The sequence below is a fragment of the Pararge aegeria genome, chromosome Z (assembly GCF_905163445.1).
Source record: "Pararge aegeria chromosome Z, ilParAegt1.1, whole genome shotgun sequence".
Lineage (NCBI taxonomy): Eukaryota > Metazoa > Arthropoda > Insecta > Lepidoptera > Nymphalidae > Pararge > Pararge aegeria.
In genome coordinates, this window is record NC_053208.1 from 5,356,078 (window position 1) to 5,382,174 (window position 26,097).

A 26,097-nucleotide genomic window follows, 5' to 3' on the forward strand; every position below is an offset into this window, starting at 1 on the left:
AAAATGCTGATAAATAGGTAATTTGACAACTCAGCTTTGCTACTCTGACTATTCTCTTGAAATTTATTTTATCAACTGACCTCTGCGTGTAGCCTAGACCTCTAAACCTAGATGAATGTATAATAAAAGTAAGCATTATATTATTTTTATTGTTTTACAGCGGGGTTAGAGCACAAGGTGATAGCCTAGTTCCAACATATTTTGGATATAACCTAAAATTATACAGAATATATATTTTTAGAAAAACTACAAATTTCCTCGCAAAAAAAAAATATTCAAGGGGGACAGGGGACATGATTTACTTAAACTTAACTTAACTGCACCCAGAAAATAAAAGAAACAGGTAAGGAAGTGGCGTGAGACAGACCAATGAATACTTATCAGTAGAATAGAAATAAAGATAATTGTAAGAACTTACAATAATTTCCTCGGTAGCCGATATTGGCCGCGGGAATAAGACGATGCCATGACACACGATCGCCAAGTCTTCAAACACAATATTTTCAGGAAAAAATGCATCGGTTTCTATATCTATTAGTTCAAGGTTTAGCTCTTTCAGCAATCGCAAATAATTGTCGTACTGACGCCTAGCATCGTTGAGATCAGCTTTGTCCGTAACGCGGAGTTCTGGTAACATTTTACCAACCACAGCGTGAGTATATTCATGCATTTTAAAATCCATTTCCCCGTTCGACGCCGAATGGACGCTCAGTAAACGCCCAACCACAAAGTAAACTGTTATAGTCGTAAAAATGTAATAGGCCCGTTTTGACATTTGTCATCGCGACGTAACTAGTTATGGACCATAAGACTCTGTACTCGATACTCACGATAAATCAATTCAAATTATTTATGTATAATAAAAATTATTGTAAAGTGTTCGTTCGTTCAAAGTATTCCTTTAACTTCACAACCAATACGCGTGACTGGCTGTTGATTATACGTCCACTTTTCAACATGTTGAAACAGAGTTAGTACTATATAACAACAAACACAAAAATCGAGTCAAATCACTATGTTTAAATTAATGTCCAAAATAGAAGAGCCATAGTTAACGTAATAGTAAACAATATATATCAAACTTAAACGAGCGCACAGTCAACTTTACAAGATGAGGAACGAAAAACTGCGCAGTGCGCGCGGGGACGCTTCAGTCATGTGGCGCTTGGTCAGATACATCATCTCAGACTCATTATTTAGAACCCATTTTGAGAACCAAGCTCATTCTTTGCAGTAAAGATAACTACACAATATTTAATTTCGATATTCAGTAAAAAAATGGTTACAGCTCTAGTATAAAAAAAAAAAGACTGAGAACGTAACTGTTTTCGGAACGTTTCGCAACAATTATAAATTGCATGCTACTATGAAGTAAGCGCAAAAAGAATACTCGCGATATATTCTTTCATATTATTTAACGTCCCAAAAAAATTTACGTATTTTTTAAAACACTGTATGTAATTGATTTTTATTGTTTTTGTTTCTTTCAGTTTCGTTCCAAGTTACATTCTATGGTCTTGCACAAATGTCAAAACGGGCCTATTACATTTTTCCGACTATACCAGATTTGGGTGGTGATCGACGTCGACGGGTTGGCAACTACAAATTAGAGTTTAAGTAAATTTGTAGCGCACACTTAACATTAATGATTTATTTAATTTTGTGGAAGATTATTTTTCTTCTTATTACAATTTTACACATTCCAACTGCTGCACACAGCAGTGAGCACAGATTATAACAGGCACAGATTAATCATATTTTTTTTTGTTTATTCCTTCCCATATGGAAAAGGCAACGGTATATCACTGTACAGCTATGTCTTCAAGGTTAATCACAGATTAAACAGAAACTGACTAGTCTTGATTTTATTAATACTGATTACTGGCAAGTGGCAGTTCGGCTCTGGATTCTACTTCTTTAAAGCGTGGCTATTATCGATGGGCTAATGTGTGGCGCTAAACAATTGATGCAAAAGATTGCCTTACAGAACGATGTTCACGTGATTGAGTGCTTATTGATCTAAACAAATGCTGGATGATTTTATATTAAGTTTTATACTATGATGATCATTTGGGCACATAAAACCGATACGATTCGGTTGGCTGGCCGATGTTGGCAGTCAATGACTAAATCGTGCAATTATTAAAAAGTAATTCTGCACATATTGGAGACGAATCAGAAATCTACCAGTATATAAAGCGTCATAAGCACTGACTATACTACTCGTACCTACTATAGTATAAGATCAGTGGTCATATGTATAATACTATCCGATTGATTGTTTTACTAAACATAAATTTTATGATGCATACTGACATGAGGATAACATGTGAAAAAGTGTTTAACTTGAAGATTCAAAATTACCTGTTAGACAGAACAACAGTGGATTCAACGGATGACGAACGTAACGTTCGTAAGGTGTACCAACTGGCTCAATAAATGGTTCTATAGGCTACATCATGCAAGGTAATAGCTTAACTCAGGGGTTCCCAACCTGGGTGACGCGGTGGTGCCCTGGCTCGCCGTAATAGCACAGGCGCTTACGTCAGACCAATCAGGCACAATATTTTTGGGAGGTTTTGAGCAGCGGTGACACGGACCACACTTTAAAAAATTGTATGGACATCGCCAAGCTCAGCCATTTTTAGGGTAGTTTTATTTTTCTTAATTGTTTGTTAGAATTAATATGGTTTTATTAGTTGTTGGTGGGCATGAACGATTATAACAGTAGCTGATAATTTAACGTACTCACTGCGGTATGATGTTAGACAACGCCAATTGCTAATCTTCAGGTTGGTACTGAAAGTTTTTTGCCTGAAAAACAGAATAATTTAGATGCTTAACTTAGCGATAAGAAGAGTTATCTATCACCAAGAATCTTCCCAAGTTGAGTATTCTACAAAATTGGATATTAACTTTTCTTCCATCCACTTCAATTAATGAAACATAAGATACAACTCACTAAATTAACGAATTACGAACACATATTTTAACGTATATGATAAATGGATGGTTGACCCTGGCTAGGATAGAAAGTTTGAAAAAGAATTGGCCTTCCATTGGACTTAAATTCTGTCACTAAAAACACAAATTACAATATAAATATTTATTTATTTTGTGAATTCTCATATATGTATGTTATATAATATATGTATAATATTTATTTATTTTGTGAATTCTCATATATGTATGTTATATAATTTAGTGTAGTATGTTATATTTATAGACATTATTTAAATATATAATGTGTTTAATTTACTTCTATTTCTATTGTAGTGTTTTGTTTTGTATTGTGTTTATATTTTATTGTTTGCACTGTCCCGCGTTCATGTTCTTTAATTACTTTCACCAAGGGTTGTCTGTAAGAGATTGCTTTTGCAATAAGACCGCCTTAGCAATCAACTGTATTTATATATGTATATTTTTTTTTTCGTGTGTTTCTGGTATTATTTCAAAGTTTGCGTAATAAAGCCTTCTAAATGAAAAAAAAAATAAAATAAAGTAGTGCTCCCATTAAAATTAAATAGCAAGTTAAAGGGAAACTAATTTATTATAATGGGATAAGTATTGAGTGAATGGTTTGTTGTTATCTGCTGAGATCTGTCAGATCTTAATGGGATTTAATAGAAATTAAACTGCTAGGCGTTAATATATAAAAAAGTAAAAATTCTTGATAAAGAGGCGTAAAATCGATAAAAGTAGAGCAAGCCTTTATCGATTTTATTAATTCGAAAAAAATGCGGCGTAACACTTCAGAAACTGATACACTAAAATGTAAAAATTCCAACAACTAACACAAGCCATGTTTGTGGTTCTCTATTGATATTAAACAACACGTGGTTGGTTTTAGCTTATTTAATGACTACCTATTCTTCTAAAACTTTTTTCCAATAAAGTATTGAATTTTTGAATGATCACGTAAGACATTTTAAAGTAAAAATCCTAAGAAATAATAATTTTAAACGGAGTAAAGGAAGTCAAGTTAAGAAAAACCTTCAGTAAATGGGTAACCGTTTAGAAATTAGAAAGAGAGATCGAACAAAGAGGTATTATTAAGACTGCACTCTCCATACTTAACCTACACCTTCATGGTGTCAAACAATACAGTCAACTGTCAAATAGTTATCTGTGATTTATGTTTTATTGATTTTTCCCCAGTTAAGCACTTCCATGTTTCTTCGCATTGCTTAACTAGTGGATATTTCAAAGCTAATGAACAACGGGCTGCGGCTTTCGTGAGCCTCGCGTAAGTTATTTTTCTTTTACCGACTACCGATTTCAAGATGAATAAAGATAAAAAAGAACCTGAATATCCTGCTGAGTTGGAGTCCCAGTTTATACTCCGCTTACCAGAAGAGCCAGCTAAAGCTCTAAGAGAACTGTTAAGATCTGGCGATAGCCTAAAAAACCGATTATCAATTCAAATAGAGAATGATATGAGGAATGGCGAAGTAAGATTCGATCACTGGCTTATGCATGGAAAGATTATCGATTTACCCACCATCATAGAATCTCTAAAGACAATTGACAACAAAAGTTTTTATAAGACCGCCGACATCTGCCAGATGATGATTTGTAAAGAAGATCCAGATCAAACAGCATCGGAAGAAGATGCACCTTCAAAGAACAAGAAAAAGGATCCGTTTAAGGTTGAGAAAAAGTTTCTGTGGCCGCACGGCCTTACTCCACCTACTAAGAATGTTAGAAAACGCAGATTCAGGAAAACATTGAAGAAGAAGTATGTTGAGGCCCCTGAAATTGAAAAAGAGGTGAAGAGGCTGTTGCGTGCAGACAACGAAGCTTGTCAACTGTCATGGGAAGTAGTCCAGGAAGATGATGAAACTCTCCTTAAGTCAGATCTGATCCCACCGCCTCCAACTAAACCAGTTAAACCAGCTAAACCAACTAAACCCATTAAACCACCTAAACCAATTAAACCTGAGAAGAAGCCAAAAGCTCAACGTAAGACCAAGAAAAAAGAACCAAAGCCTGATACGTCAAAGAATGACTCTTCATCAAATGTTGTTGATATATTTGGTGGGGCAGTGAGTGACAGTGATTTTGAAGAAGAGCGTATAAATGCACAGATGGAGAAATGCAGCATGTCGCCTTTTAACAGTCGAAAAACCAATACAAGCAAGACTGCTGTTGCTGAAGCTCCAAAACCTTTAGAGTTTGAACCACCTGTGGCCAAAACTCCAGCTGCAAAAGGCAAGAAGAAATCTTCAAAACGGCGATCTTCAGCTGTTACCTCAACTGTGACATCAGTTGTGGATTCCCCCGTGACTGCAACAGCAACTTCTACAGTGACTTCAACAGTGACTTCAGCTACTCAAAGTGGAGGATTTTCTTCAGAGGGTGATCCCAACTATCAGTCTCAGGCTCAAGATACGTCTCATGACATGTCACTTGATATGTCTAATGACTTATCTCAAGATAATATGACATTTAGAATTGAGCAATTACGGGTCGAGTTGGAGGAGCTCAAACAGCGTCGTCAGAGAACAAGGCATGAAATTGCTGGGATGGAGAATGTGGCTTTACGTCAACGGTTCCAAGAGATCTTGCACACACTGAACCAAGATGTGATGTACAAAGAGATGGAATACCAGGGCCTTATAACATTGCAGAATTCAGAGGACATTTGAGGAACGTATTTCATGAAATAGAGGAGTTTTATTACTATATCCTCTATTTACATGAAAAAAATGAGTGAAGTTTTTTAAGTGGACCTAATTCTAATGTTTTAACAAAAGAAGTTTTTAAAGTTGTGTTAATAATTTTATATTGATTTAGTTATTGTTTTTTTATTTTTTTAGATCATGTTAAAGTGTTGGACATATAATTATAAAATAGACGTAACTTGACTAATATTAATACTATAAATTAATAACAAATATTGTTAGATTAATCTATAGCCCAAAAGTCAGTTAATTGGCTTATTCATATAAAAATTCATTAATAACTAGCAACTAAACAATTGGTTCAAAAATAGCATAATAGTTTAAATCTTGGATATTTCAGTATAAAAGTAAACATTTATGATTAACTATGTAGGATAATATAATTTTAAGATTAACTGCATAAGAAAATACATATAAGTATACTTTATACTTACTATATATATACACATCACAGATTTTGTTTTATATTAAATTGTTTTAATATTTTTACACATATAAGATTATGTATTTAAGTCTTTCTCATAGTGAAGGTATAGATTTTCTGGCATCACACTTTTTTGGGCTCATTGTAATGGATGAGATGTCATATCTTTATAACAACAGCAACATAGGCATAAAATATAAAAATGGCAGCTGGGTTTTTAGAAAACTTATTATGTATATATTTTAGTTCTTCACTTTCTACTACTTACCTACTTTTTGTCTTATGTTTTGTGTAAGTAATGGAACAAATGTGTATTTGAAGGACTACAGGGGCACAGAGGGACTGAGAGTGTAAGCAAAGATAGGAGTATTCAACAAACATTTAGGACTAGTTAGGCTAACTGTCCACCATTCATTAATCAATCAACACATAACAGTAAACATAGGAAGCAAATGTGATTTTTTGATTTATTTCTTATTTTTACTTTATAGATTTACTATTGAGTTAGTTTCACTGCTGTGTTATTATAATGTGATTTGAAACAGTCTGCCACTAAAGTTCTACACATATCTCAGGACCAGGGTGTTGTCAGTCTGTCAGACTTATATCTTCCTGTTGATTAGATTCTTGTAAGGTAATGGCACTACAAGTGTGGTATCAATAAACAGTAAAGGGATAGCAATTTTTCTAAAAGACAAATAGTAATTTATTAAGGTTTATTGTATTATTTTATGTAATTACATACATATAGTAATCTTTGAAGTTTACTATACGTAGGTAATTATACAAAACATGCCATTAAATCAAACTAGTTTTTAATGAATAAATTGGATACTTAAACTTGACAAGTATTAATAACACTGGAAGAATATGTTGAAATTGTACACTTATATATTTATCACAATGTTTTATGAACTTTTAATATGTTAAATGGCATTGATTTGTTGATAAGAATGTGAGAAAAATATTGTTACCATTACCTGCAAGCAACGGACACAACTTTTTTATAATATGATGCCAACATTAAGTAAATTTTACAATTTTTAACCAAGCTGGAATGCCCTGAACCTGATATATTTTACCTTATTAAACAATGTAATTAAAGTAAATAATTAACAAAAATGTGATTATTTATGCCAAATATTGGATACGAAAGTTTGTTATGTAATTTAATTCAGTTAAATTCTATTACGAATTCAGTGCTAAACAATTAGAAATTTATTATGTAGGGGTAAACCAAAAAAAATCATAAAACATGTTTATTATTATTTTTGCTGGGTATTAAACTGTTTAATCCCTTCAACATGTTTTAAAAGCTGTGGAATGAGTTTTCTATTAAAAGTTATTATAGAATATAATTCTGACCTCTAGTTATTATTCCTCCAATTATTGTTTTTATTAATTGGAGTTTAGGTATACTGCACAGTGTCCTATTTACGAAATATTTTTTTTAAAGATTTACATTTTATTTTAGATAAAAAATTGTAGCACTACATATCTGGATCTCGAGGGTTATAAAACTTTTATATGAATATACTTATTACTTTTAAGTATAATGTAACTATTTTTTATATAATATGTATTTGCAACCTCTTTTCTAATTACATAAAAAGTATATTCGTTTTCAAATAGATAATAATATTCTATGTAGTTAGACACTTTTTATCATATTTTATACATTGGTGGTGTTTTGTGTCAGTATTGGTTTAAGATAGTTTTTTTTACTGCATACCTGGAGAGGCATGCATTTTTCATTGCTGTTATGACTAAAGAGTAACATTAACAATGAAGTGACATATATGTTTGATATTAAATAACAGTATAATATTATGTACCTAATATACACTTAAAATTAATACATAATATTAAAATTGTTAACAAGAATAAGTAGTACCTATTTTATGAAAGTAATACCTACTTCACATAGTTTATTTAACTTAGTCTCAGATATAATAGAAAGTAGTTCTTACAATAACTGATCGCCAAAAAAGTAGGTTGTTAAGTACTAACCTACTTGGTGAATTTTTCAGCTGTTTTCATTCTTTTTGAACTCATAGTTATTCCATATTAGGTATGTTTACATATTATGGTATAAGCCTAGCGTATATCTATCTCTATATAATATTAGGACAATTATATGTTAGTTTACATTAAATTAAGGGTTCGGTAGAGTTCTACCTACCTGATGAACTTTCTAAACTGTGTAAACTTCTCGTCTTCTATAGATTCCATTTAGGTATTTTCACATATTGTGTTTAAAGTGTAGGATATATCTGAATGTTATTATGAAAACTATATGTTAGTTTACGTATAATTAAGGGTTCGGTAGAGTTGAACCTACTCGATGAACATTCGTCTATTTTATTCTGAATAAACTACTTATTCTTTCGTAGGTATATTCACATATTGTTAAAGCATAAGATGTTTCCACATAACGTTATTAATACTATACGTTAGTTTACAGATAATTAAGTGTTTAGTAGAGTTGTACCTAATTGGTGAACTTTCGCCTAATTTATTCTGTACATGGTTTTGTGTCTATGCATATACTCTATGTTATTCCATTGTTAGATATTATGTGATTTAACAAGTTGCGGCTGTAGGTTATCGTAGATGCTACTCGTTCCGCAGGAGACAAGAGTAGGAATCTTAAGCAAAGTATTTTGCAACCAGCACGGGCTTCACGGGAAAAGGACAAAATGAATATCCTCTCCCCCAGTTACTTCGAGGTAGTAATTTGAAATTGGAAAGTATATTTAAATAACATTATACATATAATGCCCATACTGTCAGCAAAAATAGTGATGCATCGGGCGTGCCGAGGTCACACAATTCATAAGCACGGTCTTTGGTCTCTCCCAGAAAACTGCTTTAAACTTTAATCTTAAGATATATCTATTCATAACGGTTAGTTTGAGAATGTGTTGACATGTTAGCAAACTAAATGTTAGTGACTTATATGTTATAATTTATAAGTAGTATACGGTTATAGTGTTTGGAGAAATATAATCTATTTTATTCCACGAAATACCTAATAATATTCCATTAGATATTTCGCATATTATGAAACGTATTAAATAATGTATTAGTTTTTATATTATAACTATTACAAAAGTATTAACAAACATGACAACAGAATAGGTAGCCGTTCAAATATATAAGTGTCGAATATATGTAAACCGTTTATAGACGTTCGACTTTAGCCTCCTTTTCAAGGGGGACCGAGTTTCATCACTGGCCCGCACCTCTGACTTTTCTGAGCTATGTGCGTTTTAACATCACTGGCTTTAACGGTGAAGGCAGACACGCAGGGAAACCTGCATGCCTGAGAGTTCACCATAATGTGTCAAAAGCAATTAAAGTTGATCAATCCTAAACTTAAAACCTTATTAGTGAAGACAGGCTGTAGTGGGCAGGTAATTAGTTGATACTGATGATGATAAATCAACATGTAATGCAAGAACCCGTGGTGAATTACGGCTTAAACCATTCTCATTGTGGTTGTCTATCAGTGCCCTGTAGTAGGCCAGTAATAGATTGATCTGATGAATAACTTCTTTCATCAATTTCATTACTGTACATGTACCAGGTACCTACACTGTGCTGTATAATATTTGTTAATACGTTTGTAAGCTTTATGTAGAATGTAGTGTTTGTCTAATTATTATATGTAAACTCAATTATTCCAGTAGCGTACGTACATAATATTATTATGATAAATATGTAATAGAAATTATGTCGTTTTCTGAAGGAGACTATTTCCCTTCTGGTTAGCCTGAGTATTATTATTTGCATAGACATGTACCCACGCAGCTATTTTATATCTGCGTGGGTATAGCTATTTTATCGACAGCGACTCGATGGCGGTTTTAGGCGTAAGGCGTCAGGCGGAGTTTTCTTCATAGCAAACCTGGACATGTACCTGTACGTACTATGTTTCTGCCTCTTGCATATCTGAAGAACTTTTGTCTGCTGGTTTGGCTTGAATATAGAATACATGCAAGAGAAAAGATATGCATCCACGACTGTCGTCCGCGATGTAGCTGGCTACTAGCAAATTTAAGATTTTCACCGACAGTCTAGTCGTCAACACATCAATTATTACATGGCCGACGAACCGCTGTCTACCGAAGTCGCTGTCGTGGATGTACCCTCATGAAGTCTGTCTCTGCAACGAAAGAAAGGCAACTTCTACTAGGCTGTGTGTGTCCCTTTGTATTAGATTGCACGCTCGTAATTTTGCAATAATTTTCGTATTGTACCTAATCACTGTAACTTCAGGTCTTAATTTACATTGTTTTAAAGCTTAAGTTTGTCCATCATTCTATTGCCATTTGCTAGCGCTCCTATTGGAACGTGTCTAAACAAACAGTGTTTTTTCAGTGTGCGTGCGTAAAAAAGATATAGCATTTCCAGAACAGTTTCCAAAACAAAACTAAAATCGGTTTAACCTAAATAAAATAAGAAATGCCTCGCGCATCTATTTCGTTTCTCTACATTGCGTAGGTAGACCTAGCACGCCAATGTCATAGCGGTTCCGTTGGTGGTTCAATACTTTCACGACCTCGCACAACTAGACTAGCTGTAAGGTGCCTTAGTCTCCTTCAACATAATTGCTATTGTAAACTCTTGATAAGCATTATATATGTGTTTTTTCCATATTCGAGAATAAAGTACGTGTAGTAAAAGTAGTTTTTTTTTATTTCAGTCTCATATTTGTTTCTAAACTGTCCTGTATTCTATGTATGTAGATAAAACAAGTATTCTTCGTCACAAGCAGAATAAAGTAACATACGAATCAACACTCAAGGTCTCTACCATGCACCGGAAAACGTTCATAATAGAATCCACGACCCCATCATGACGGAGCTAGGGCTGAGAAAAATATTCAAATACGTCGTATCATTAGTAAAAAATATTTTATCATCCGATAAATATCTAAATAATATATAAATAGGATTTTAATGTATACACTGCACAATATCGAAAGAAAACCATCTATTTATCGGTGTTATTTATCCATAATTAAACTTAATGAAAATTCTATTGATTGACAGTGTTCTATACCGACATAGTATTTGACACGTTTTCGATAAATATCGCCTAAAATATTGATAGGTACATCAAACATTTATCTAGAATACCTATATATATTATAGATGGATACTTAAATAGACCATTGTCCGTTTTCTATATTAAATGTATCTGTAATATGATAAGTTGCTTAGCAAAGTTGATACCATTTCTAAAAAATATATATATTTATTTTATATATTTTTTGACCAGTTGTTTCCAGAAAATCTATTGATTAAGGATGGGCATAAATCCTTTATGCAAGGGGTCACGTGGGTTACACGAAGCACTTACCATGTCATCGTTTGTATGACCTTGTCCTTAGTACGCCCCCTCCGCGCCGGTATTCCACCAATTAGCTCGTCATCTTGAAAGCAGGTTTGCGGTTACGCGCAAAAGGGGCACTTGCTCTTTTGATATACAGCCAGGTAATAAAATGTATGGGTTGCTGGTTTCGATGCCATCATCATTATTTCATGTGTCAATAAGAGGTGATAGCCTAGTAATTAGCTTTGGCCTCCCTTCCGGGGAGACTGAGTTCAATCTCCAGCCCGTGATTTCGACGATCGACATTTCTGATTATATACGTTTACAATTTATGCCATTAAACATCACTTGCTTGCGGTTCCTGCACCGCGAAATCGTGAGGAAATCTCCATGTCTGAGAGTTCTCCATGACAGACGTTTTTAAGAGACTCTAAAGTCAATTGTGGGCCACGGCCTACTCCCTTCTTTTTTCTGAGGAGACCCGCAGGGTGATTACGTATCTCGCGACAGGTTTGCGACAGGCGTAAATCTTTCAATGATGAATGATTGCAATTTTTACGCCTGTCGCAACTCGCAAACCTGTCGCGAGATACGTAATCACCCTGCCGTGCTCTGTAGTGGGGCTATAATGATGATGAATGATGACTGCCAAAAGTTCTAATCTCTAGTTGGAAATTATACTTAGAAAATAATCGGGTAGCAGACAAGGTTTAATTTAAAAATAACGTTAAGCTTAGAAAAAATAACAGACTTAAATTGGATTCACACTTATTTAATAATGTCTAATAAATCTCAATTGTAAATATAATATTACACTAAGACAATAATAATTTTATAAACGAGCGAACACCAAATGTTCGTTACACGATTTTGGCACCGCTATTAAACAGCAATACAGTTGAGAAAAAAAGCTTAGACGATACACAAATTTAGATATCTTTTATCTAAGGAAGGAATAACTATCCTAAAAGCCCTTATCTATTTGTGCACAAAGGAACAGAAATCTTCGTACTTTTTTAGTAGGTACTGCGAACTCGAATTCAACGGGGAAGACAACTTTCAATTAGTTCCACCTGAAGGGCGCCAAATGTTTGAACTGACAATGTACTTAAAATTACATTTTGGTGAATAATTCATTTGGAACATTTACCAGTAGGTTTGGCAATCTTAAAATCCACCAATTTTGGATATTCATATTATCCACTTTACTCATTTTTTTTTTAAATTTTTGCATTGTATAACTACTGCTAACTAATTTCGAGACAATAGGTATTATAAATATTGTCTTTATCTCGTTCGTCTAGGGGTTAGAATGTTAAACTACGGATAACAAGGGCATTCGATTTCCAGGTCGGACAGTTTTTGGAGCAGCTTCTAAGCTCTAGAGAAGAGATTCTAAGCTCGCGGATGTCTGTGATGAGTAAGTGCCTTCAATGTAAGGCACAGTACTAAGATTTTTCAAAATTCTGTTTATTTTCGAAAATTTAAACATTATTTTATATTGAGCTGTTACAACATAATCCTTATAGGCTATAGCTTCTCATCCCCTTTTTTCTTTACAAAATACCGGCCACGGATAAAATCTTTATAAATCGATTTCTGGAATCGAATCGTTAAAAGTATAATATGAGACATAATTACCGGGAAACAATATTTCAGCGCCAATTCGTACGTAAATTTTTTTTTTAAGTTCATTGAAACACCAGTAAATGTTTGATAGCTCATATTTCTTGAAACTGACAATTTATTAGATTGTGTGTGTGTCTTATGATATTAATTTTTATTGTTTGTAGCTACTGATTAACAAAGGTTATTTGCGTGGCCGCTTTTAGGAAAAAATAAAGATGGCTGCCAGTAGATAAGCCAGCCTCCATACCAAGATATTCTATTCTATTTCGTAAACAAGTTATTATTCGGAAATACGAAGTTTACCTTTGTGGATAACTCAATTCGTAGTACGTCGGATAATTTGTATAGTTATTCATATAATAGGGGTGATAAGACTATAATTTTAGTTTATATTATATTTTAACTGTAGGAACCCATCTAGGAGACACAATTGCATGCAAATGGTCAATAATTGTGTCAGTCAAGCAATTATTGTCAGTTTACTTTATCAGTAAAGTTATCGTATAGTAAAGATTGTCTTTGAGGCAACATACAGTTTGTTTCTAAAATATACAATATATATAATACATAGAGTCGGGACAGTTTTTTCTTTGAAGCACTTATATTTGCACGATGTATTCTACCTTGAGGCACTTATCAATGGAATCAAAATTGTATATGTAAGTTCCATCTTATGCAGGTACCGTCAGGTTTGATATCAGTCGATCACTAGTCTTTTAATAAAAAAGGACTACACAAAGAAAATAATAAGTTAGTTGCTTTGGTTTACATTTTGTATGGGGTAATAAAAGTCGTGGCTTCATCACCGCACCATGCTACAGGCGAAAAAACTGTAAGTAGTACGCGTCCAATGTGCAGAAATGGGGGATTGGGGATTAACAGACTACGCAATTTTTTTTTTTCTATATCTAACCCAAACGCGAAATAAGAATAGCGTACGCTTAATTGAATCTTTACTTGAAAGAATAAGTGAGGCGATGATTTGAACAACTAGAGCTAGATTTATAGGTCAACTTTAACATTTCAAGGCATTTCAAGGTACTACTAGTATAACCAAAAGTTTTGTTTATCAATATAATATTTAATATAGAGCTGGTAAAACTAAGACCTGATTAATACTGAAACTGAGATAAGGTTGATCGCGTTTAGTTTGCAATGAATCGTGGTTTCGAGACAGAAACAGATATGGCGAAAAGACAGTCTCAGTTACGACTATACAAGAAGTAACTTTTCGAACACAAATACAAAACAACATTGATTGTGAAATTTGTTTAAATTATTGCCTCACTCGTAGCTTCTAAATTCACACTTTATGATTTCTTATAATAAAACATGTAGTATTAATGAACAATTGGCTGATTTTGAGCCGCTGGGATCTGAGCCTGCGGTTGTCCTTGAGTGTGTTCCTCCGTTTTTTGTTGCTGTTGATTTGAAACCACTTGCGGTTGAACCGGTTGCGCTTGGACTAGCGGTTGTTGACCGGATTGGTTTTGAACAGGGGGCTGCGATGGGACCACGTTAACGTTCGGTTGCGGATTTTGAATTGGTTGTCCTTGGGGCTGACCTTGAAACTGTGGCTGTCCTTGCGGTTGACCGTTATACTGCTGCTGTACTGGTGGTTGCCCTTGGTATTGTGGTTGGCCTTGATACTGTTGTACTTGCGGCTGACCCTGTGCTTGTCCTTGGAACTGTGGCTGACCTTGCTGTTGACCCTGGTACTGCCCTTGGGGTTGTCCTTGGTATTGTGGCTGTCCTTGGTACTGCGGTTGGCCTACTTGACCGGGATGCTGTTGGTAACCTTGCGGCGGCTGTCCGGGGACGTACTGAGGCTGGCCTGGGTGGTACTGTCCAGGCGGTTGTTGGAAGGCCTGCTGTTGTTGGTACGCCTGTTGTATTTGTTGTTGGGCGCCAGGGATAGGGCGTCCGTGAGCGTCAACCTGTACAATTAATTAATTTCAATTCTCTTATAATTTTCTTTCTGAAATCTTAAACAAAAGTAAGATGGTATTCAATACTTTCTGTATTTGATGGTAGTGACTTCCCAGAAGTTCGTAATATACAATAATTAAAGAATAATATAATTATAATAATAATATTATATAATAAATAATATAATAGGCTAAAACTTCCTTGGCGTAAAAGTAGTTATTGAGATGTACCTTGCGGACTTTCCGTATCGGATATACATTGTTTTTAAATTCATGTCGACTTAGGCAGTCAGTTTTGACTGAATCAGGCAAGCCCCGGTTAAGTCACCCTTCCTGTATAAGGATATCAGGTTGCTCTGTTAATAATATAGAATCACAAGGAACATTTTCACTTGATTTTCTAAATTTGCTATACCAATTCCTTTACGCATATATATATATATATATATTCGTAAAGTATATACGTAAAGGAATCGTTTTTTGTTACTTTCATTAACATTCAGAAAATAAAGCATGGTGTTCATTATAATATATCATGGACATCTACAAAGTCACTTTTTACATGTCCATGATATATCATGTTTTCGTTAAATATAAGGAGGGAAAGGAAATAATACAAAAATTTACCTTAACCTAAATGCCTTTTATTTTATCATCAATTATATTCTAACTTACAGAGTACATTAATAACTATTTCTAAAAGGCGAATGAAACGCCCCAAAACAAGACCAATGATCGGACTAATTTTGAAACATTTCAGCAATGCCATCGCCTTGGCAAACGCGATTGCTGTTCCTATGCAAGAACTATGCAAACAGTTTGATAGGTTTGGCCATGCCCCTTCCGACTGTTATTATGGCAAATAACGTGTCTTCAGAATCCGCCCAAGCGGCAGCAAGTAATAGAAAGACTAACCATGAATGCTCCGTCGTCACCGTCACCGTCGTAATATATAATAGTATAAGCGCACTAATATATAATGATACAAATAATGAATTTAAAAAGCGGAGACCCTATTGGTTATATTAGTCTCCTATCTTATATTCTATATAAGTTAAATGTAAATGTAACAAATGAATTAAAATTATTACAAATGTTACTCATAGTGAAGTATACCACTTAACAAAAAAAAAAAAAAAATTAGGTCTTTTAAACATTTTGTAATTTGCATTTCGAATTATAAGTTGGCTGCACACTTATATTCAAGAATCGTTAAATTGAGCATTTAACTCTTCCGTAGGTAATTCCCAAATGCAGAATGAAAAACAACACTGAATCAAAAAGTAAATAATAACACAACTGGTTTTAAATGAGAGAGATGAATGAAAGAATCCTTATTCTACCAATAATTTATCAATAACTCTTACAATACTTTAAGATTAAAAGACGAATGCAAGAATCTTAATTCTAAGTTCCTTAAATATAATAAAAGGTTTTACAATAACATGTCATGTTTTTCTTTAATGTTTAATCTTAAATCCTAAAATGTAATGTTTCTCATCTTTCCTAACTTGTATCATCAAATGTAATGTTTCTACGTTACTTATAGAATATAGCTTACCTAACTCTAAGACGGGATTTTCATAAACTGAACGATCATAACAAAATATTTAGTAACTGAAGTTATAATTTAGTTGCCACTAAATATGACAATTTAAAGTAAATGACATAAGAAAGGTTTAATTAAAAGTAAACACGAACAAAAAAATTGTTATAATTTAACATTAAAAAAAAAACTTATTTAAGGAGTAGTGAAATACAAAATTTAAAATTGAAAATTCCCGTCATTTAAAATTATGAGTAGAATATATCTTAATTTAGGTCGGTAATGTTTGGGCTAGATGTTATCATGGAAGTTACGATAATTGAAACATGACATATTCGTTTATGTCAACAAAGGATGAAATTAAATTTAACGTAATAATTGTAAATAAAATGTAAGAACTTAATTACAAATTATACTTAAAACCAATATTCACTTCCGCCCATTTGTTCATTACAATGGCATAAATTTGAAAGAAGTCAAAACAGAAATATTACATTAATAAAAAAAAAAATACCCCTTTTCTTCTTTCTTCGTGTATTTGGAAGCTTGTGAGTGCTGAGCAGTTTCAGTCGTGTTCATTGTGGTTATACCAACAACTCCAGGTCGTCGCTTCGTTCCCAGTTCCGTAAATCCGTCGTCACTTGTTGTCTTGTGATTTCAATATCGATGAAGTTTAACATGGCCGTGTACAGCTTTTCCAAATTGATTAAGGATTGTGTCTACCTTAGCTTCACGTTTTCGCTCCATTTCATTTCTGTAGATTCCTTGTCACTTGTGACTTGAGGTTCTGTGGTCAAGTTTGATAATCTTCAATTCTGTGAGTTGGAAATGTTTCTTCTCTATTTTCCCAGTTAATATCCTCGCCAATAGAAAGGTGATAATCAACCAAACGGTTCAAATTTATGCTCTAGTTGATTATGAGCCTACATTGTCTGATACTACTGGCCCGGGGCTCTACTGTACGCCCCGGGCCATCAGACCAAGCGATTACGTCCGCGGCAGCCGCAGAAAAGGGCGAGGGCATTCCGCCCCAGCCTTATATACCCGCGGGGACAGGGCGTTACCGGTCCCGCACTACGCAGACTCCTTTCCATCGATTGATATCAGACGAAACCTAGCAAGCCCCGGCCAGACGGAATCAATACCGGCGGTAGCTAACGACGCAGTTTATTTTCCCCGACATAATGATACCTATAGACCGTTGAATATAAGGGGTGGCTTTATTATGAGATCATCAAACGACACTCTCTTTGTTATTGCTATGATTTTTATCATGTTAGATTAGTTAGATTAGAAGGTCAGTAATGATGCAGCTTGAGATTGAAAACGCGTTAACTTAGGTATAACAGTTATGAAATTATTATGACTTCATTTATTATATACAATTGCTTATTATGGCCAATAGTGGGATAGTATTATTGCGATCTTTACGTTGCCTTGACGGACAAAGCATCTGATGGTAAGAGGCAAAACCATGGCCTATACACAGAGCGACACTTCGCAGGCCATGCAAGGAACAAGTCCTGTGCGGCTCTGTTTCCATCATACTGAAGCTTAGGTGGACCGGAACACAGCGTTGAAGCAATGCTACTTTGGGGCAGAAATAAGCCCCAATAAGCATGGCTGTGTACTACGACCTCCCTGGCGCAACGATGCTGTGAATTTAATTAGGAGGTCCCGGATTCGATTACCGACAGGGACAATTTAGGAATTTATAATTTCTGAATTTAATCCGGTCTGGTCTGGTCTGGTGGGAGGCTTTGGTCGAGGCTAGTTACCACCATGCAGACAAAGACGTGCTTCTAGAATATTTAGTGTTCCGGTGCGATGTCGCGTAGAAACCGATTAGCCTGCTACCAACTTTGAGTGCATCATAATTTATCACCAGGCGAGATTGCAGTCATGGGCTAACATGTAGTAAAAAAAAAAACTTAGCGGATTATTTCTGATATGTCGCGCAGCCTTTCTACGGAAGAGTGAGTCTAAGATGGAATCGTAATGACCGCACGCAGTATATACAGTTAAAACCCTTGTAGGCTATTCATTAGGTACGAAATACGCTTTTAATTTCGCTACTACAGTTGGAGAGAGCACAAAGGGCTATCCTTAAAGTGATGACTAATAGACCTTTTCGGTATTCCACTACAGAATTATACAGAGATTGTAAAGTTCTATCAGTACGGCAACTTTTTATTCTTCAAACTAAAATTCGTAAACATAATTCTACTACTTACGTTAAAAGCCAAAATCAAAGCAGAGGGAACATAAACTTTCAAACAGAAAGGCACAAAAGTAAACTTGCTGGGAGGCAATACTACATCATTAGCTCTAGAATTTACAATAAAATCAATAGAGATATAAATATATACCCCCTAAATAAAAATAACTGTAAAAAATGTGTAAAAGAGTGGCTACTGACAAAATCATATGCTGAAACTGAAAAACTTCTGGAAGTCTTAAGATCGAATTAATATGTAAAACTCTAACAAACATACACACACATACAAACACACACACACACACCTGAAAAATAAATTTATATATGTATATATAATTTAATAAAATAATTATCTTGTATAAGCAAACATATACGCGAATACAAGTACCTACGCGACGCAAACTCACACACGCACAATCATACACTCAATCATCGAGACAACAATTTAAGGAGAGCACTGTCGCCTATAATACAGGTTTTTACCTAAATCAGGGACAGCAGACTTTAAATTGCACCATTACATACATTTATTTCATACACACCAATATAAGTTGTGAGGTACGCATTTGTTTGTATAATCATTTACTTTACGTTACTTTACTTGTACATTTACCTACCTATGGTAAATAAATAAAAATAAAACAATATATATAATAGATAGAGGTATCAAACCCTGATCCACCAAAGTCGCACTATAAAGCCACAGTGGACATCACAGCCTTATACAGTAGTTGTCAAAAACAAAAGCAATAATCTAAACTGATACATTATTGTGTATTCAAACGCATGTAAAGTCCGGATACTTGACGCTGGCAGAGAACAACGTGCTTTTTGCGCAATATATATTCCATTCAATAAAACAAGAATAAAATGACAATCTTATAAAGAAGAAATGGATTCTAAGAAAAAAGAGTAATTATACGCACGGGTAATAAAAATTTCATAAAACCCAATCCCAACCCCTCTTCAATCGTTTTCTACGCAACACCAAATCGCTTGGCGGTCCGGTTTTGCTCGTTAGGAACGCATGCGAGTATCGAATCCGGGTCCTCGCACTTATGAAGCTACAGTGCCGCATCTGAGGCATTAGCACTTAACAGAAAAAACCTGTGCATCCTAGTGTAACAGGCATATGTTCAACCTGAAGTTGCAGGTCCTAGATCTACGTAGACAATCAGTGGCGGGCACTTCATACGTGCACAAAAGTACAGCCTACCTTGAAATTTACATAAAACTTGTATATTTAGTGTAATTTTTGCCATTTTCTGCAATTTTCCTGCTGTATGCATACCCTGGTCAGAAACCCAGTGCGCGTCACTGCAGACAATGCTGCGGAGATGCCGCTGCGTTTAATAAGATCCTAGCCCGCGTTGATGCATAAACGTAGCAACATTTTGGGGAAATATATAAAACCACCAGAAGATGCTAAATCTCATCCAGCGAAGAAACTGCTGCTGTATACTAAGTATTTCTGGGAGATTTAGACAGCGGCGTGGCAACAGAATGGAACCGGTCGACGTGACGCCAGAGTTTTTTTTTATTTTTATTAACGATAGGCCAGCGCTTGACGACAATCATGCCCGTTAAAAAGCAATGATGAGGTCTAGGTTGGAGCACGCTTGCCTAGAAAAAGCCTATTCACTCTAGCCTTGAAGGTACTCAAATTATACGTGGCAGGAAACACAGTTGCCGGGAGGGCAGCGGCACGTATCAGAAACGTGGATAAAAAACGTTTCGTGCGTGTTGATGGAATATCAACCACATAAGGATGCCACCGCTCACGGTGTCTCGCTGTTCTGTGGTAGAACGGGGAAGGAGGAACAAGATTGTGAAGTTCCTGAGCACACTCATCCGGTAAAATCCTATATCCGGTAAAAAACCGATAAACGATTCGCCTGTGTTAATAACCTCAGCCGAGTCAAGGCGAACCTCAGCCGCAAGCAGAAGAAGTAGAAGCCGCAGTGCACATCGCAAATCTATACTTAGTAGTTGTCAAAAATAAATATAGCATATGTATATATACATATACTAGCCGTTTCCAGCCCGCTTCGCTGGGCGAATTGAAAAAGGAAATAAATTACATTTTGTTTCATTTTTATTTATTTTTTTCATATTTTTATTATTCTCCTTTTTTTTTTATTTTTGTATGAACATAAATAGGCCCCGCGGATAGAACTGTAAGCATCGATATTGTTTAGACTTACTCAAATTCCAAATTCCATCGATTTAGCCTGTATCTTTCATCCAGGTGATTTTTCTCACTAATATTCATTGTAACTTTCAATGTGCAATCATTATAACATTTCCGTGCCTTTCTTCCAAAAATTAATAATAATAGACATGAAGAAAAAAATTTTAAATGAGCATTGAAAGTTTAAGTTAAAGTCATTGCAAGTCTCATATGTGAAGTTAAAATCTGTCTAGGTTCAAGTGCGACGAATTTTCTGTTAACTAAAATTTTCTCCGTGACATCAATTTTTTATAGAAAATTAATTGTGCATGTTTTTTATGAATTCTATTGGAATAAGTAACTAAATTTCTTTTCCACATCTCATGTGCTTGGAAAATGCATTCATTTTAATCTGTTACATTTCCGCGATCCCGCAATAAAAGAATTCGTCGGTTATGTAGTCTGCAAAAGAAAAATGAATGTAAAATTCTTAGTCCGTTGATTGGATAGCTACATGTAAAGTTAAGTTTTCGAAACCTCTCAATGACTTTTTCTCCGCTGCCAAAAAGACGATTGTTGTAAGGAAAAACACGAATATCCCTACATACACGAAGATCCCCACCAAATTTGGAGTCTGTAGAAGTTACAGGTTAGAAATAAAAATTTTAGATTTTAACACCCACCCCCGCAATTCCTGTCGGAAGTAGACTTTATTGAAATCCATTTTGAGATGTTCTTTATGTGAATAATAAAAGATTTAGAAAGAAGAAGATATTTAGAATTTTTAGAAGCTATATTTCGAAATTGAATTTTTTTATTGTTAACACCCACCCCCGCGAACCTTATTGGAGGTAATTCATTGTAAAATCCGCTCGAAGATAATTTTTATATTACATATAGAACACTCTCACTAAATTTGGAGTCTATAGGAGCTATCGCTTGGAAATTGAAAATTTTCATTGTTAACGCCCCCGCAATCTTCTTTGGGGTGGGATATCGTAAAATTTGTTCATAAATCATTTTTACATCACTTATAGAAAATTCCTACAAAATTTGGAGCTTGTAGCAGCTTTAGCTGGAAAATTAAAAATATTAATTGTTAATACCCACCCCCGCAACCCCCTGTGGGGTGGGCTATCGTAAAATTCGTTCATAGCCTATTTCTACACCTCTTACAGAAGATTCCTACCAAATTTGAAGTCTATAGGAGCTATAGTTTAAAAACGGGAATTATTCATTGTTAACGCCCCCGCAATCCTCTTTGGGGAATGAATTTCTTAAAATCTATTCATAGCTGACCTCTACATAGCAAAAGTAATATTCCTACCAAGTTTCACGTTTCTAAGTCTTATGGTTCCCGAGATTTCGTGGTGAGTGACTATATAGATGGGAATTCTTCGATTATCATCGAAATTTTTAACTTTTTATCGGGCTTTTTTAAAATTTTCTTACATACAAAACTTTCTCCTGACAATTCTGAAGATAAAAAAAAAGCCCAATTGGTTCAGCCGTTCTCCACTACCGTGAGTAGATTCTTAGCTGAATGTAAAAAACCATAATCCGTTTAATACACTCTGTTGAAATCCATGAAAACAAAAGAATCAAGAGAAAATGCTTATCTTTTGTTTTTATTAGCGGGATAAATGTTCATAAAAGTAAAACAGCAATAAAAAAATGAAGGAATGTTGGAATTCAAAAAATAGATAGCCATAAACCATCTAGGAAAAATTTCGCATCGAATGGTGGTAGTTTCATGTCGATACGATCAGAGGCTTAGGCGTGATTGAGCCTCCAACGAAGACCATTTTCATTATATATATATAGATATAGTTTATGAAGATTATGATATATATGTATATATATATCATCATCTTCATAAACCCGTATACCGGGCCAGATTGGTAGACTACTTAGCACGCCTTTGCATTATGGTAAACTCTCAGGCATGCATGTTTCCTCACGATGTTTTCCTTTACCGTTAAAGAAAGTGATATTTAAATTGCTTAAATTAAAAACGCACATAACTCCGAAAAGTCAGTGGTGCGTACCGGGGCTCGAGCTCGGTTTCCACGAAAGGAAAGCCGAAGCCTTATCCATATCTATAAAGCTGACCAGTGTAACTTCGTCTGCACCAAATCGGTTATTACCGGAAAACACGAACATTTTCCAAAAATGAATCCTAGCTATATCGATTTATCGCCCCCGAAACCCCCTGTATACTAAATTTCATGAAAATCGTTGGAGCCGATTCCGAGATGCCAATTATATATATCCAAGAATTGCTCGTTTAAAGATATAAGATATATATATATCTCGCAATATTCGCGCAGCCCTGTAGAAGTATACAAATGCATGAAAAGGTACCCGTCTTTGTATTCAAAATAACCTTTTGTTAAGGCAACGTGATTATTTGTACGATAACTCTACCCAACCGTTTATGCTATCGCACAAAGAATCGTATGATGTTTATCTGAGCTATTCTTGTGAACAGATTTTAATGGAAATCTTACAAGCATAGCAAGAAGCACAGTTAGTCTAGTGGTTAGCATGTTCAACAACGGATCACGGAGTACTCGGTTCGATTACCTTTGAAGAACAAGTTAAGCTTGTCTTGAGTATTATAGCTAACATTTGATAATAAAAATAGTTGAAGCTCGCCGACCCGCATTGGGGGTGCGTGGCGTGCACTGAGTTTCTTATCAGGGTATGCATACGGCAGAAAAATTGCATAAAATGGCAAAAATCCACCTCCTATACGAGTTAATATATCAATTTTAGGGTATGAAGTGCTTTTGCGCATGTATGAAATGCACGCCACTGGGTGCGTGTTGGGTCTATTCTCTGAAACCATCTTTTCTATGGAAATGGTCCCTCTGGCCAGCAATGGGGCGTCGATAGGCTAAACAGTAGTTAAGTCAGGTAGAATGCGAACTAAGAAGACGAACAGAAAGGCTCATAAAGTTTTAGACTACTTTATACAGAAACAACCATAATAGTCACATACATGTAACCCGCGTACGCCGCAGTGGTAGGTATAGTTATATGTCCACCGTTATTGATTAATTAAAGCGCCCGACGCGACGGCTCCGCTCCCCATCCGTTCACATCAAAGGGATTCAGTAATAAACTCAGCTAAAGTCTATATAGGTTGACTGACATTGAGCATTGAATATTTTAGTTCAGAGTCTGATTTACCTTCTGTAGTAAGGTACGTTCATTTCCAGGGTTTTAAGGTAACTCTAGACTTGAATTAAAGAAAAATAATTCTTTAAAGACGATTTGTATTTTTTTGAAATAAATATGGGAAATATGAGTCATCTCAAACTCGGTATTGACCCTAAAATGCCAGTTTTCAGAGATTTGAAATAATATTTTTCCAACCAATTCTGTAAACTTTCAAGGACTCACGTGTTTCTTCCAAAGTTGAGAAACCTTTGTAGGGAAAACTTAATATTGAAATACGAAATCACGTTTTTGGGGTTCAGTAAAGAGGGGGGTTTGTTTTAAACAGATTATAGGTATGTTGTAAATTTTAATGAAAATAATTACGCAAGTTTTTATCGTTGATTTGCATTTATTTAATATTATTTTTGAAAATAAATGATTTATAAAGACTGCATTTTTTTAGTGATTTACTTTCATGCGAATTAATATTATAAATATAAAATTTTGTCGAAATTGTCGACTAATACGTCCAATTTCGAGAAGGAGGTGAACCGCCAAATCCAACTCGGATGGTCAGCGTTCGGGAACCTTCGTGACATCTTTTCGGCCAAAAACCCTCAGTGCCTAAAGACCAAAGTCTTCGAACAATGCGTGTTGCCAGTGATACCTATGATTCCGAAACATGGCCACTAACTATGGGCCTCATAAGAAGGCTCAGAGTCACTTGACGGCCGATGGAGAGAGCTATGCTCGAAGTATCTCTACGTGATCAAATCAGAAATAAGGAGATCCGTAGAAGAACCAGAGTTACCGACATAGCTCAACGCAAGATAAAGTGGCTATGGGTGGGGCATATAGCTCGGAGAAAGGATGGACGTTGGGGTCCTAAGGTGCTGAAATGGCAGCCCGCACTGATAAGCGTCGGTCGACCTCCAACGAGGTGGACGGACGACATTAAGCTCGTCTCAAGTAGCCGATGGATCCAAGCGGCACAAAACCGTGGAATTTGGAACTCCCTACAAAAGACTTATGTCGAGCAGTGGACTTCTATCGGTTGATATGATGATAATTATGATGACAAAAGACCTATGTCCAGCAGTGGACGTCTATCGGTTGATATCCTGATGATGTTGACAAAAGACCTATGTCCAGCGGTGGACGTCTATCGGTTGATATCCTGATGATGTTGACAAAAGACCTATGTCCAGCAGTGGACGTCTATCGGTTGATATCATGATGATGATGGTGAAAACAAAAGACCTATGTTCAGAAGACGACGTTTATTGGTGGACGTGATGATGATATTTTTCGATCATATTCCTAAGTAGTACGTACTTTTTTAAGAGTTCTACGTAGTTATATTGTATAGGTAGGTTTGTAATTTCCCGTCTCTCAGTTAATTTATGATCCTTTTCGTAGCGTGCAAGAGATCGCTCTTGATGATAAAGGTCACCTTTTGCTCGCGTTATTTTTAGGTTTTTTCAATTGTGTCTTTATTTATTACATAAAAACGAGTTGTTTAAATAAACAAATAAATATTGGTCTTAAGTTGATCCGAAAAAAGGCTTATCAGATTCAATTTGAGATCTCATTAACGTACGTACGTATAAAGCTTCAAGGAAGTAATTAATAGGTAGAAAGATGGTAGGTAAGATGGGATATTAGGAAATATCCAAAAGAGTAGAATTGTGATATTATGAGCAAAGTTCCTAAATAATATTCAGACAAATGAATATTTTTGTAATCTACATCTGTAACTGACTTAGTTTACGTTTTGGCTAGCTGTAAGTATACTAAGGATATTCATAAATAAATAAATAAATTATGAAAGTCCTTTGTTTTTGAAGATAGATACAAACATTTGCAATTAGGTTGCCAATAATAGATAATAAATACGCGTGAAACCATCACCTTTTGAGGGTTGTTAGATAGGAGATTACTAGCATTTTCTTTAAATTCTGAATAAAGTCTATACCTAACCTTGTAATTTAGA

The 26,097-nt window shown here is 35.0% G+C and overlaps 3 protein-coding genes across 5 annotated transcripts in view; 1 reads left to right on the top strand and 2 right to left on the bottom strand.

Annotated features, from left to right (window-relative positions):
* LOC120636110 (N(G),N(G)-dimethylarginine dimethylaminohydrolase 1) overlaps positions 1–1,698 on the bottom strand; it is an 84,164-nt gene extending 82,466 nt beyond the window's left edge. For both annotated transcript variants that reach the window (XM_039907408.1, XM_039907407.1), the window contains exons 1-2: positions 1,561–1,698; positions 419–740 (exon numbers count right to left, since the gene is read on the bottom strand). In XM_039907408.1, the coding sequence (XP_039763342.1) occupies positions 419–682 (264 nt within the window). In that variant the 5' untranslated portion in view covers positions 683–740; positions 1,561–1,698. The remainder of the gene's footprint in view (positions 1–418; positions 741–1,560) is intronic.
* Positions 1,699–4,119: 2,421 nt separating this feature from the next.
* On the top strand, positions 4,120–5,831 carry LOC120636494 (transcription initiation factor TFIID subunit 7-like). Its single transcript, XM_039907999.1, has one exon. It carries the CDS (start codon positions 4,284–4,286, stop codon positions 5,646–5,648), a length of 1,365 nt encoding a protein of 454 aa, XP_039763933.1. The 5' UTR covers positions 4,120–4,283; the 3' UTR covers positions 5,649–5,831.
* A 6,840-nt stretch (positions 5,832–12,671) lies between these two features.
* Positions 12,672–26,097, bottom strand: part of LOC120636015 (nucleobindin-2-like) — a 35,853-nt gene continuing 22,427 nt past the window's right edge. For both annotated transcript variants that reach the window (XM_039907239.1, XM_039907240.1), the window contains exon 10: positions 12,672–15,014. In XM_039907239.1, coding sequence (XP_039763173.1) covers positions 14,418–15,014 — 597 coding nt within the window. In that variant the 3' untranslated portion in view covers positions 12,672–14,417. The remainder of the gene's footprint in view (positions 15,015–26,097) is intronic.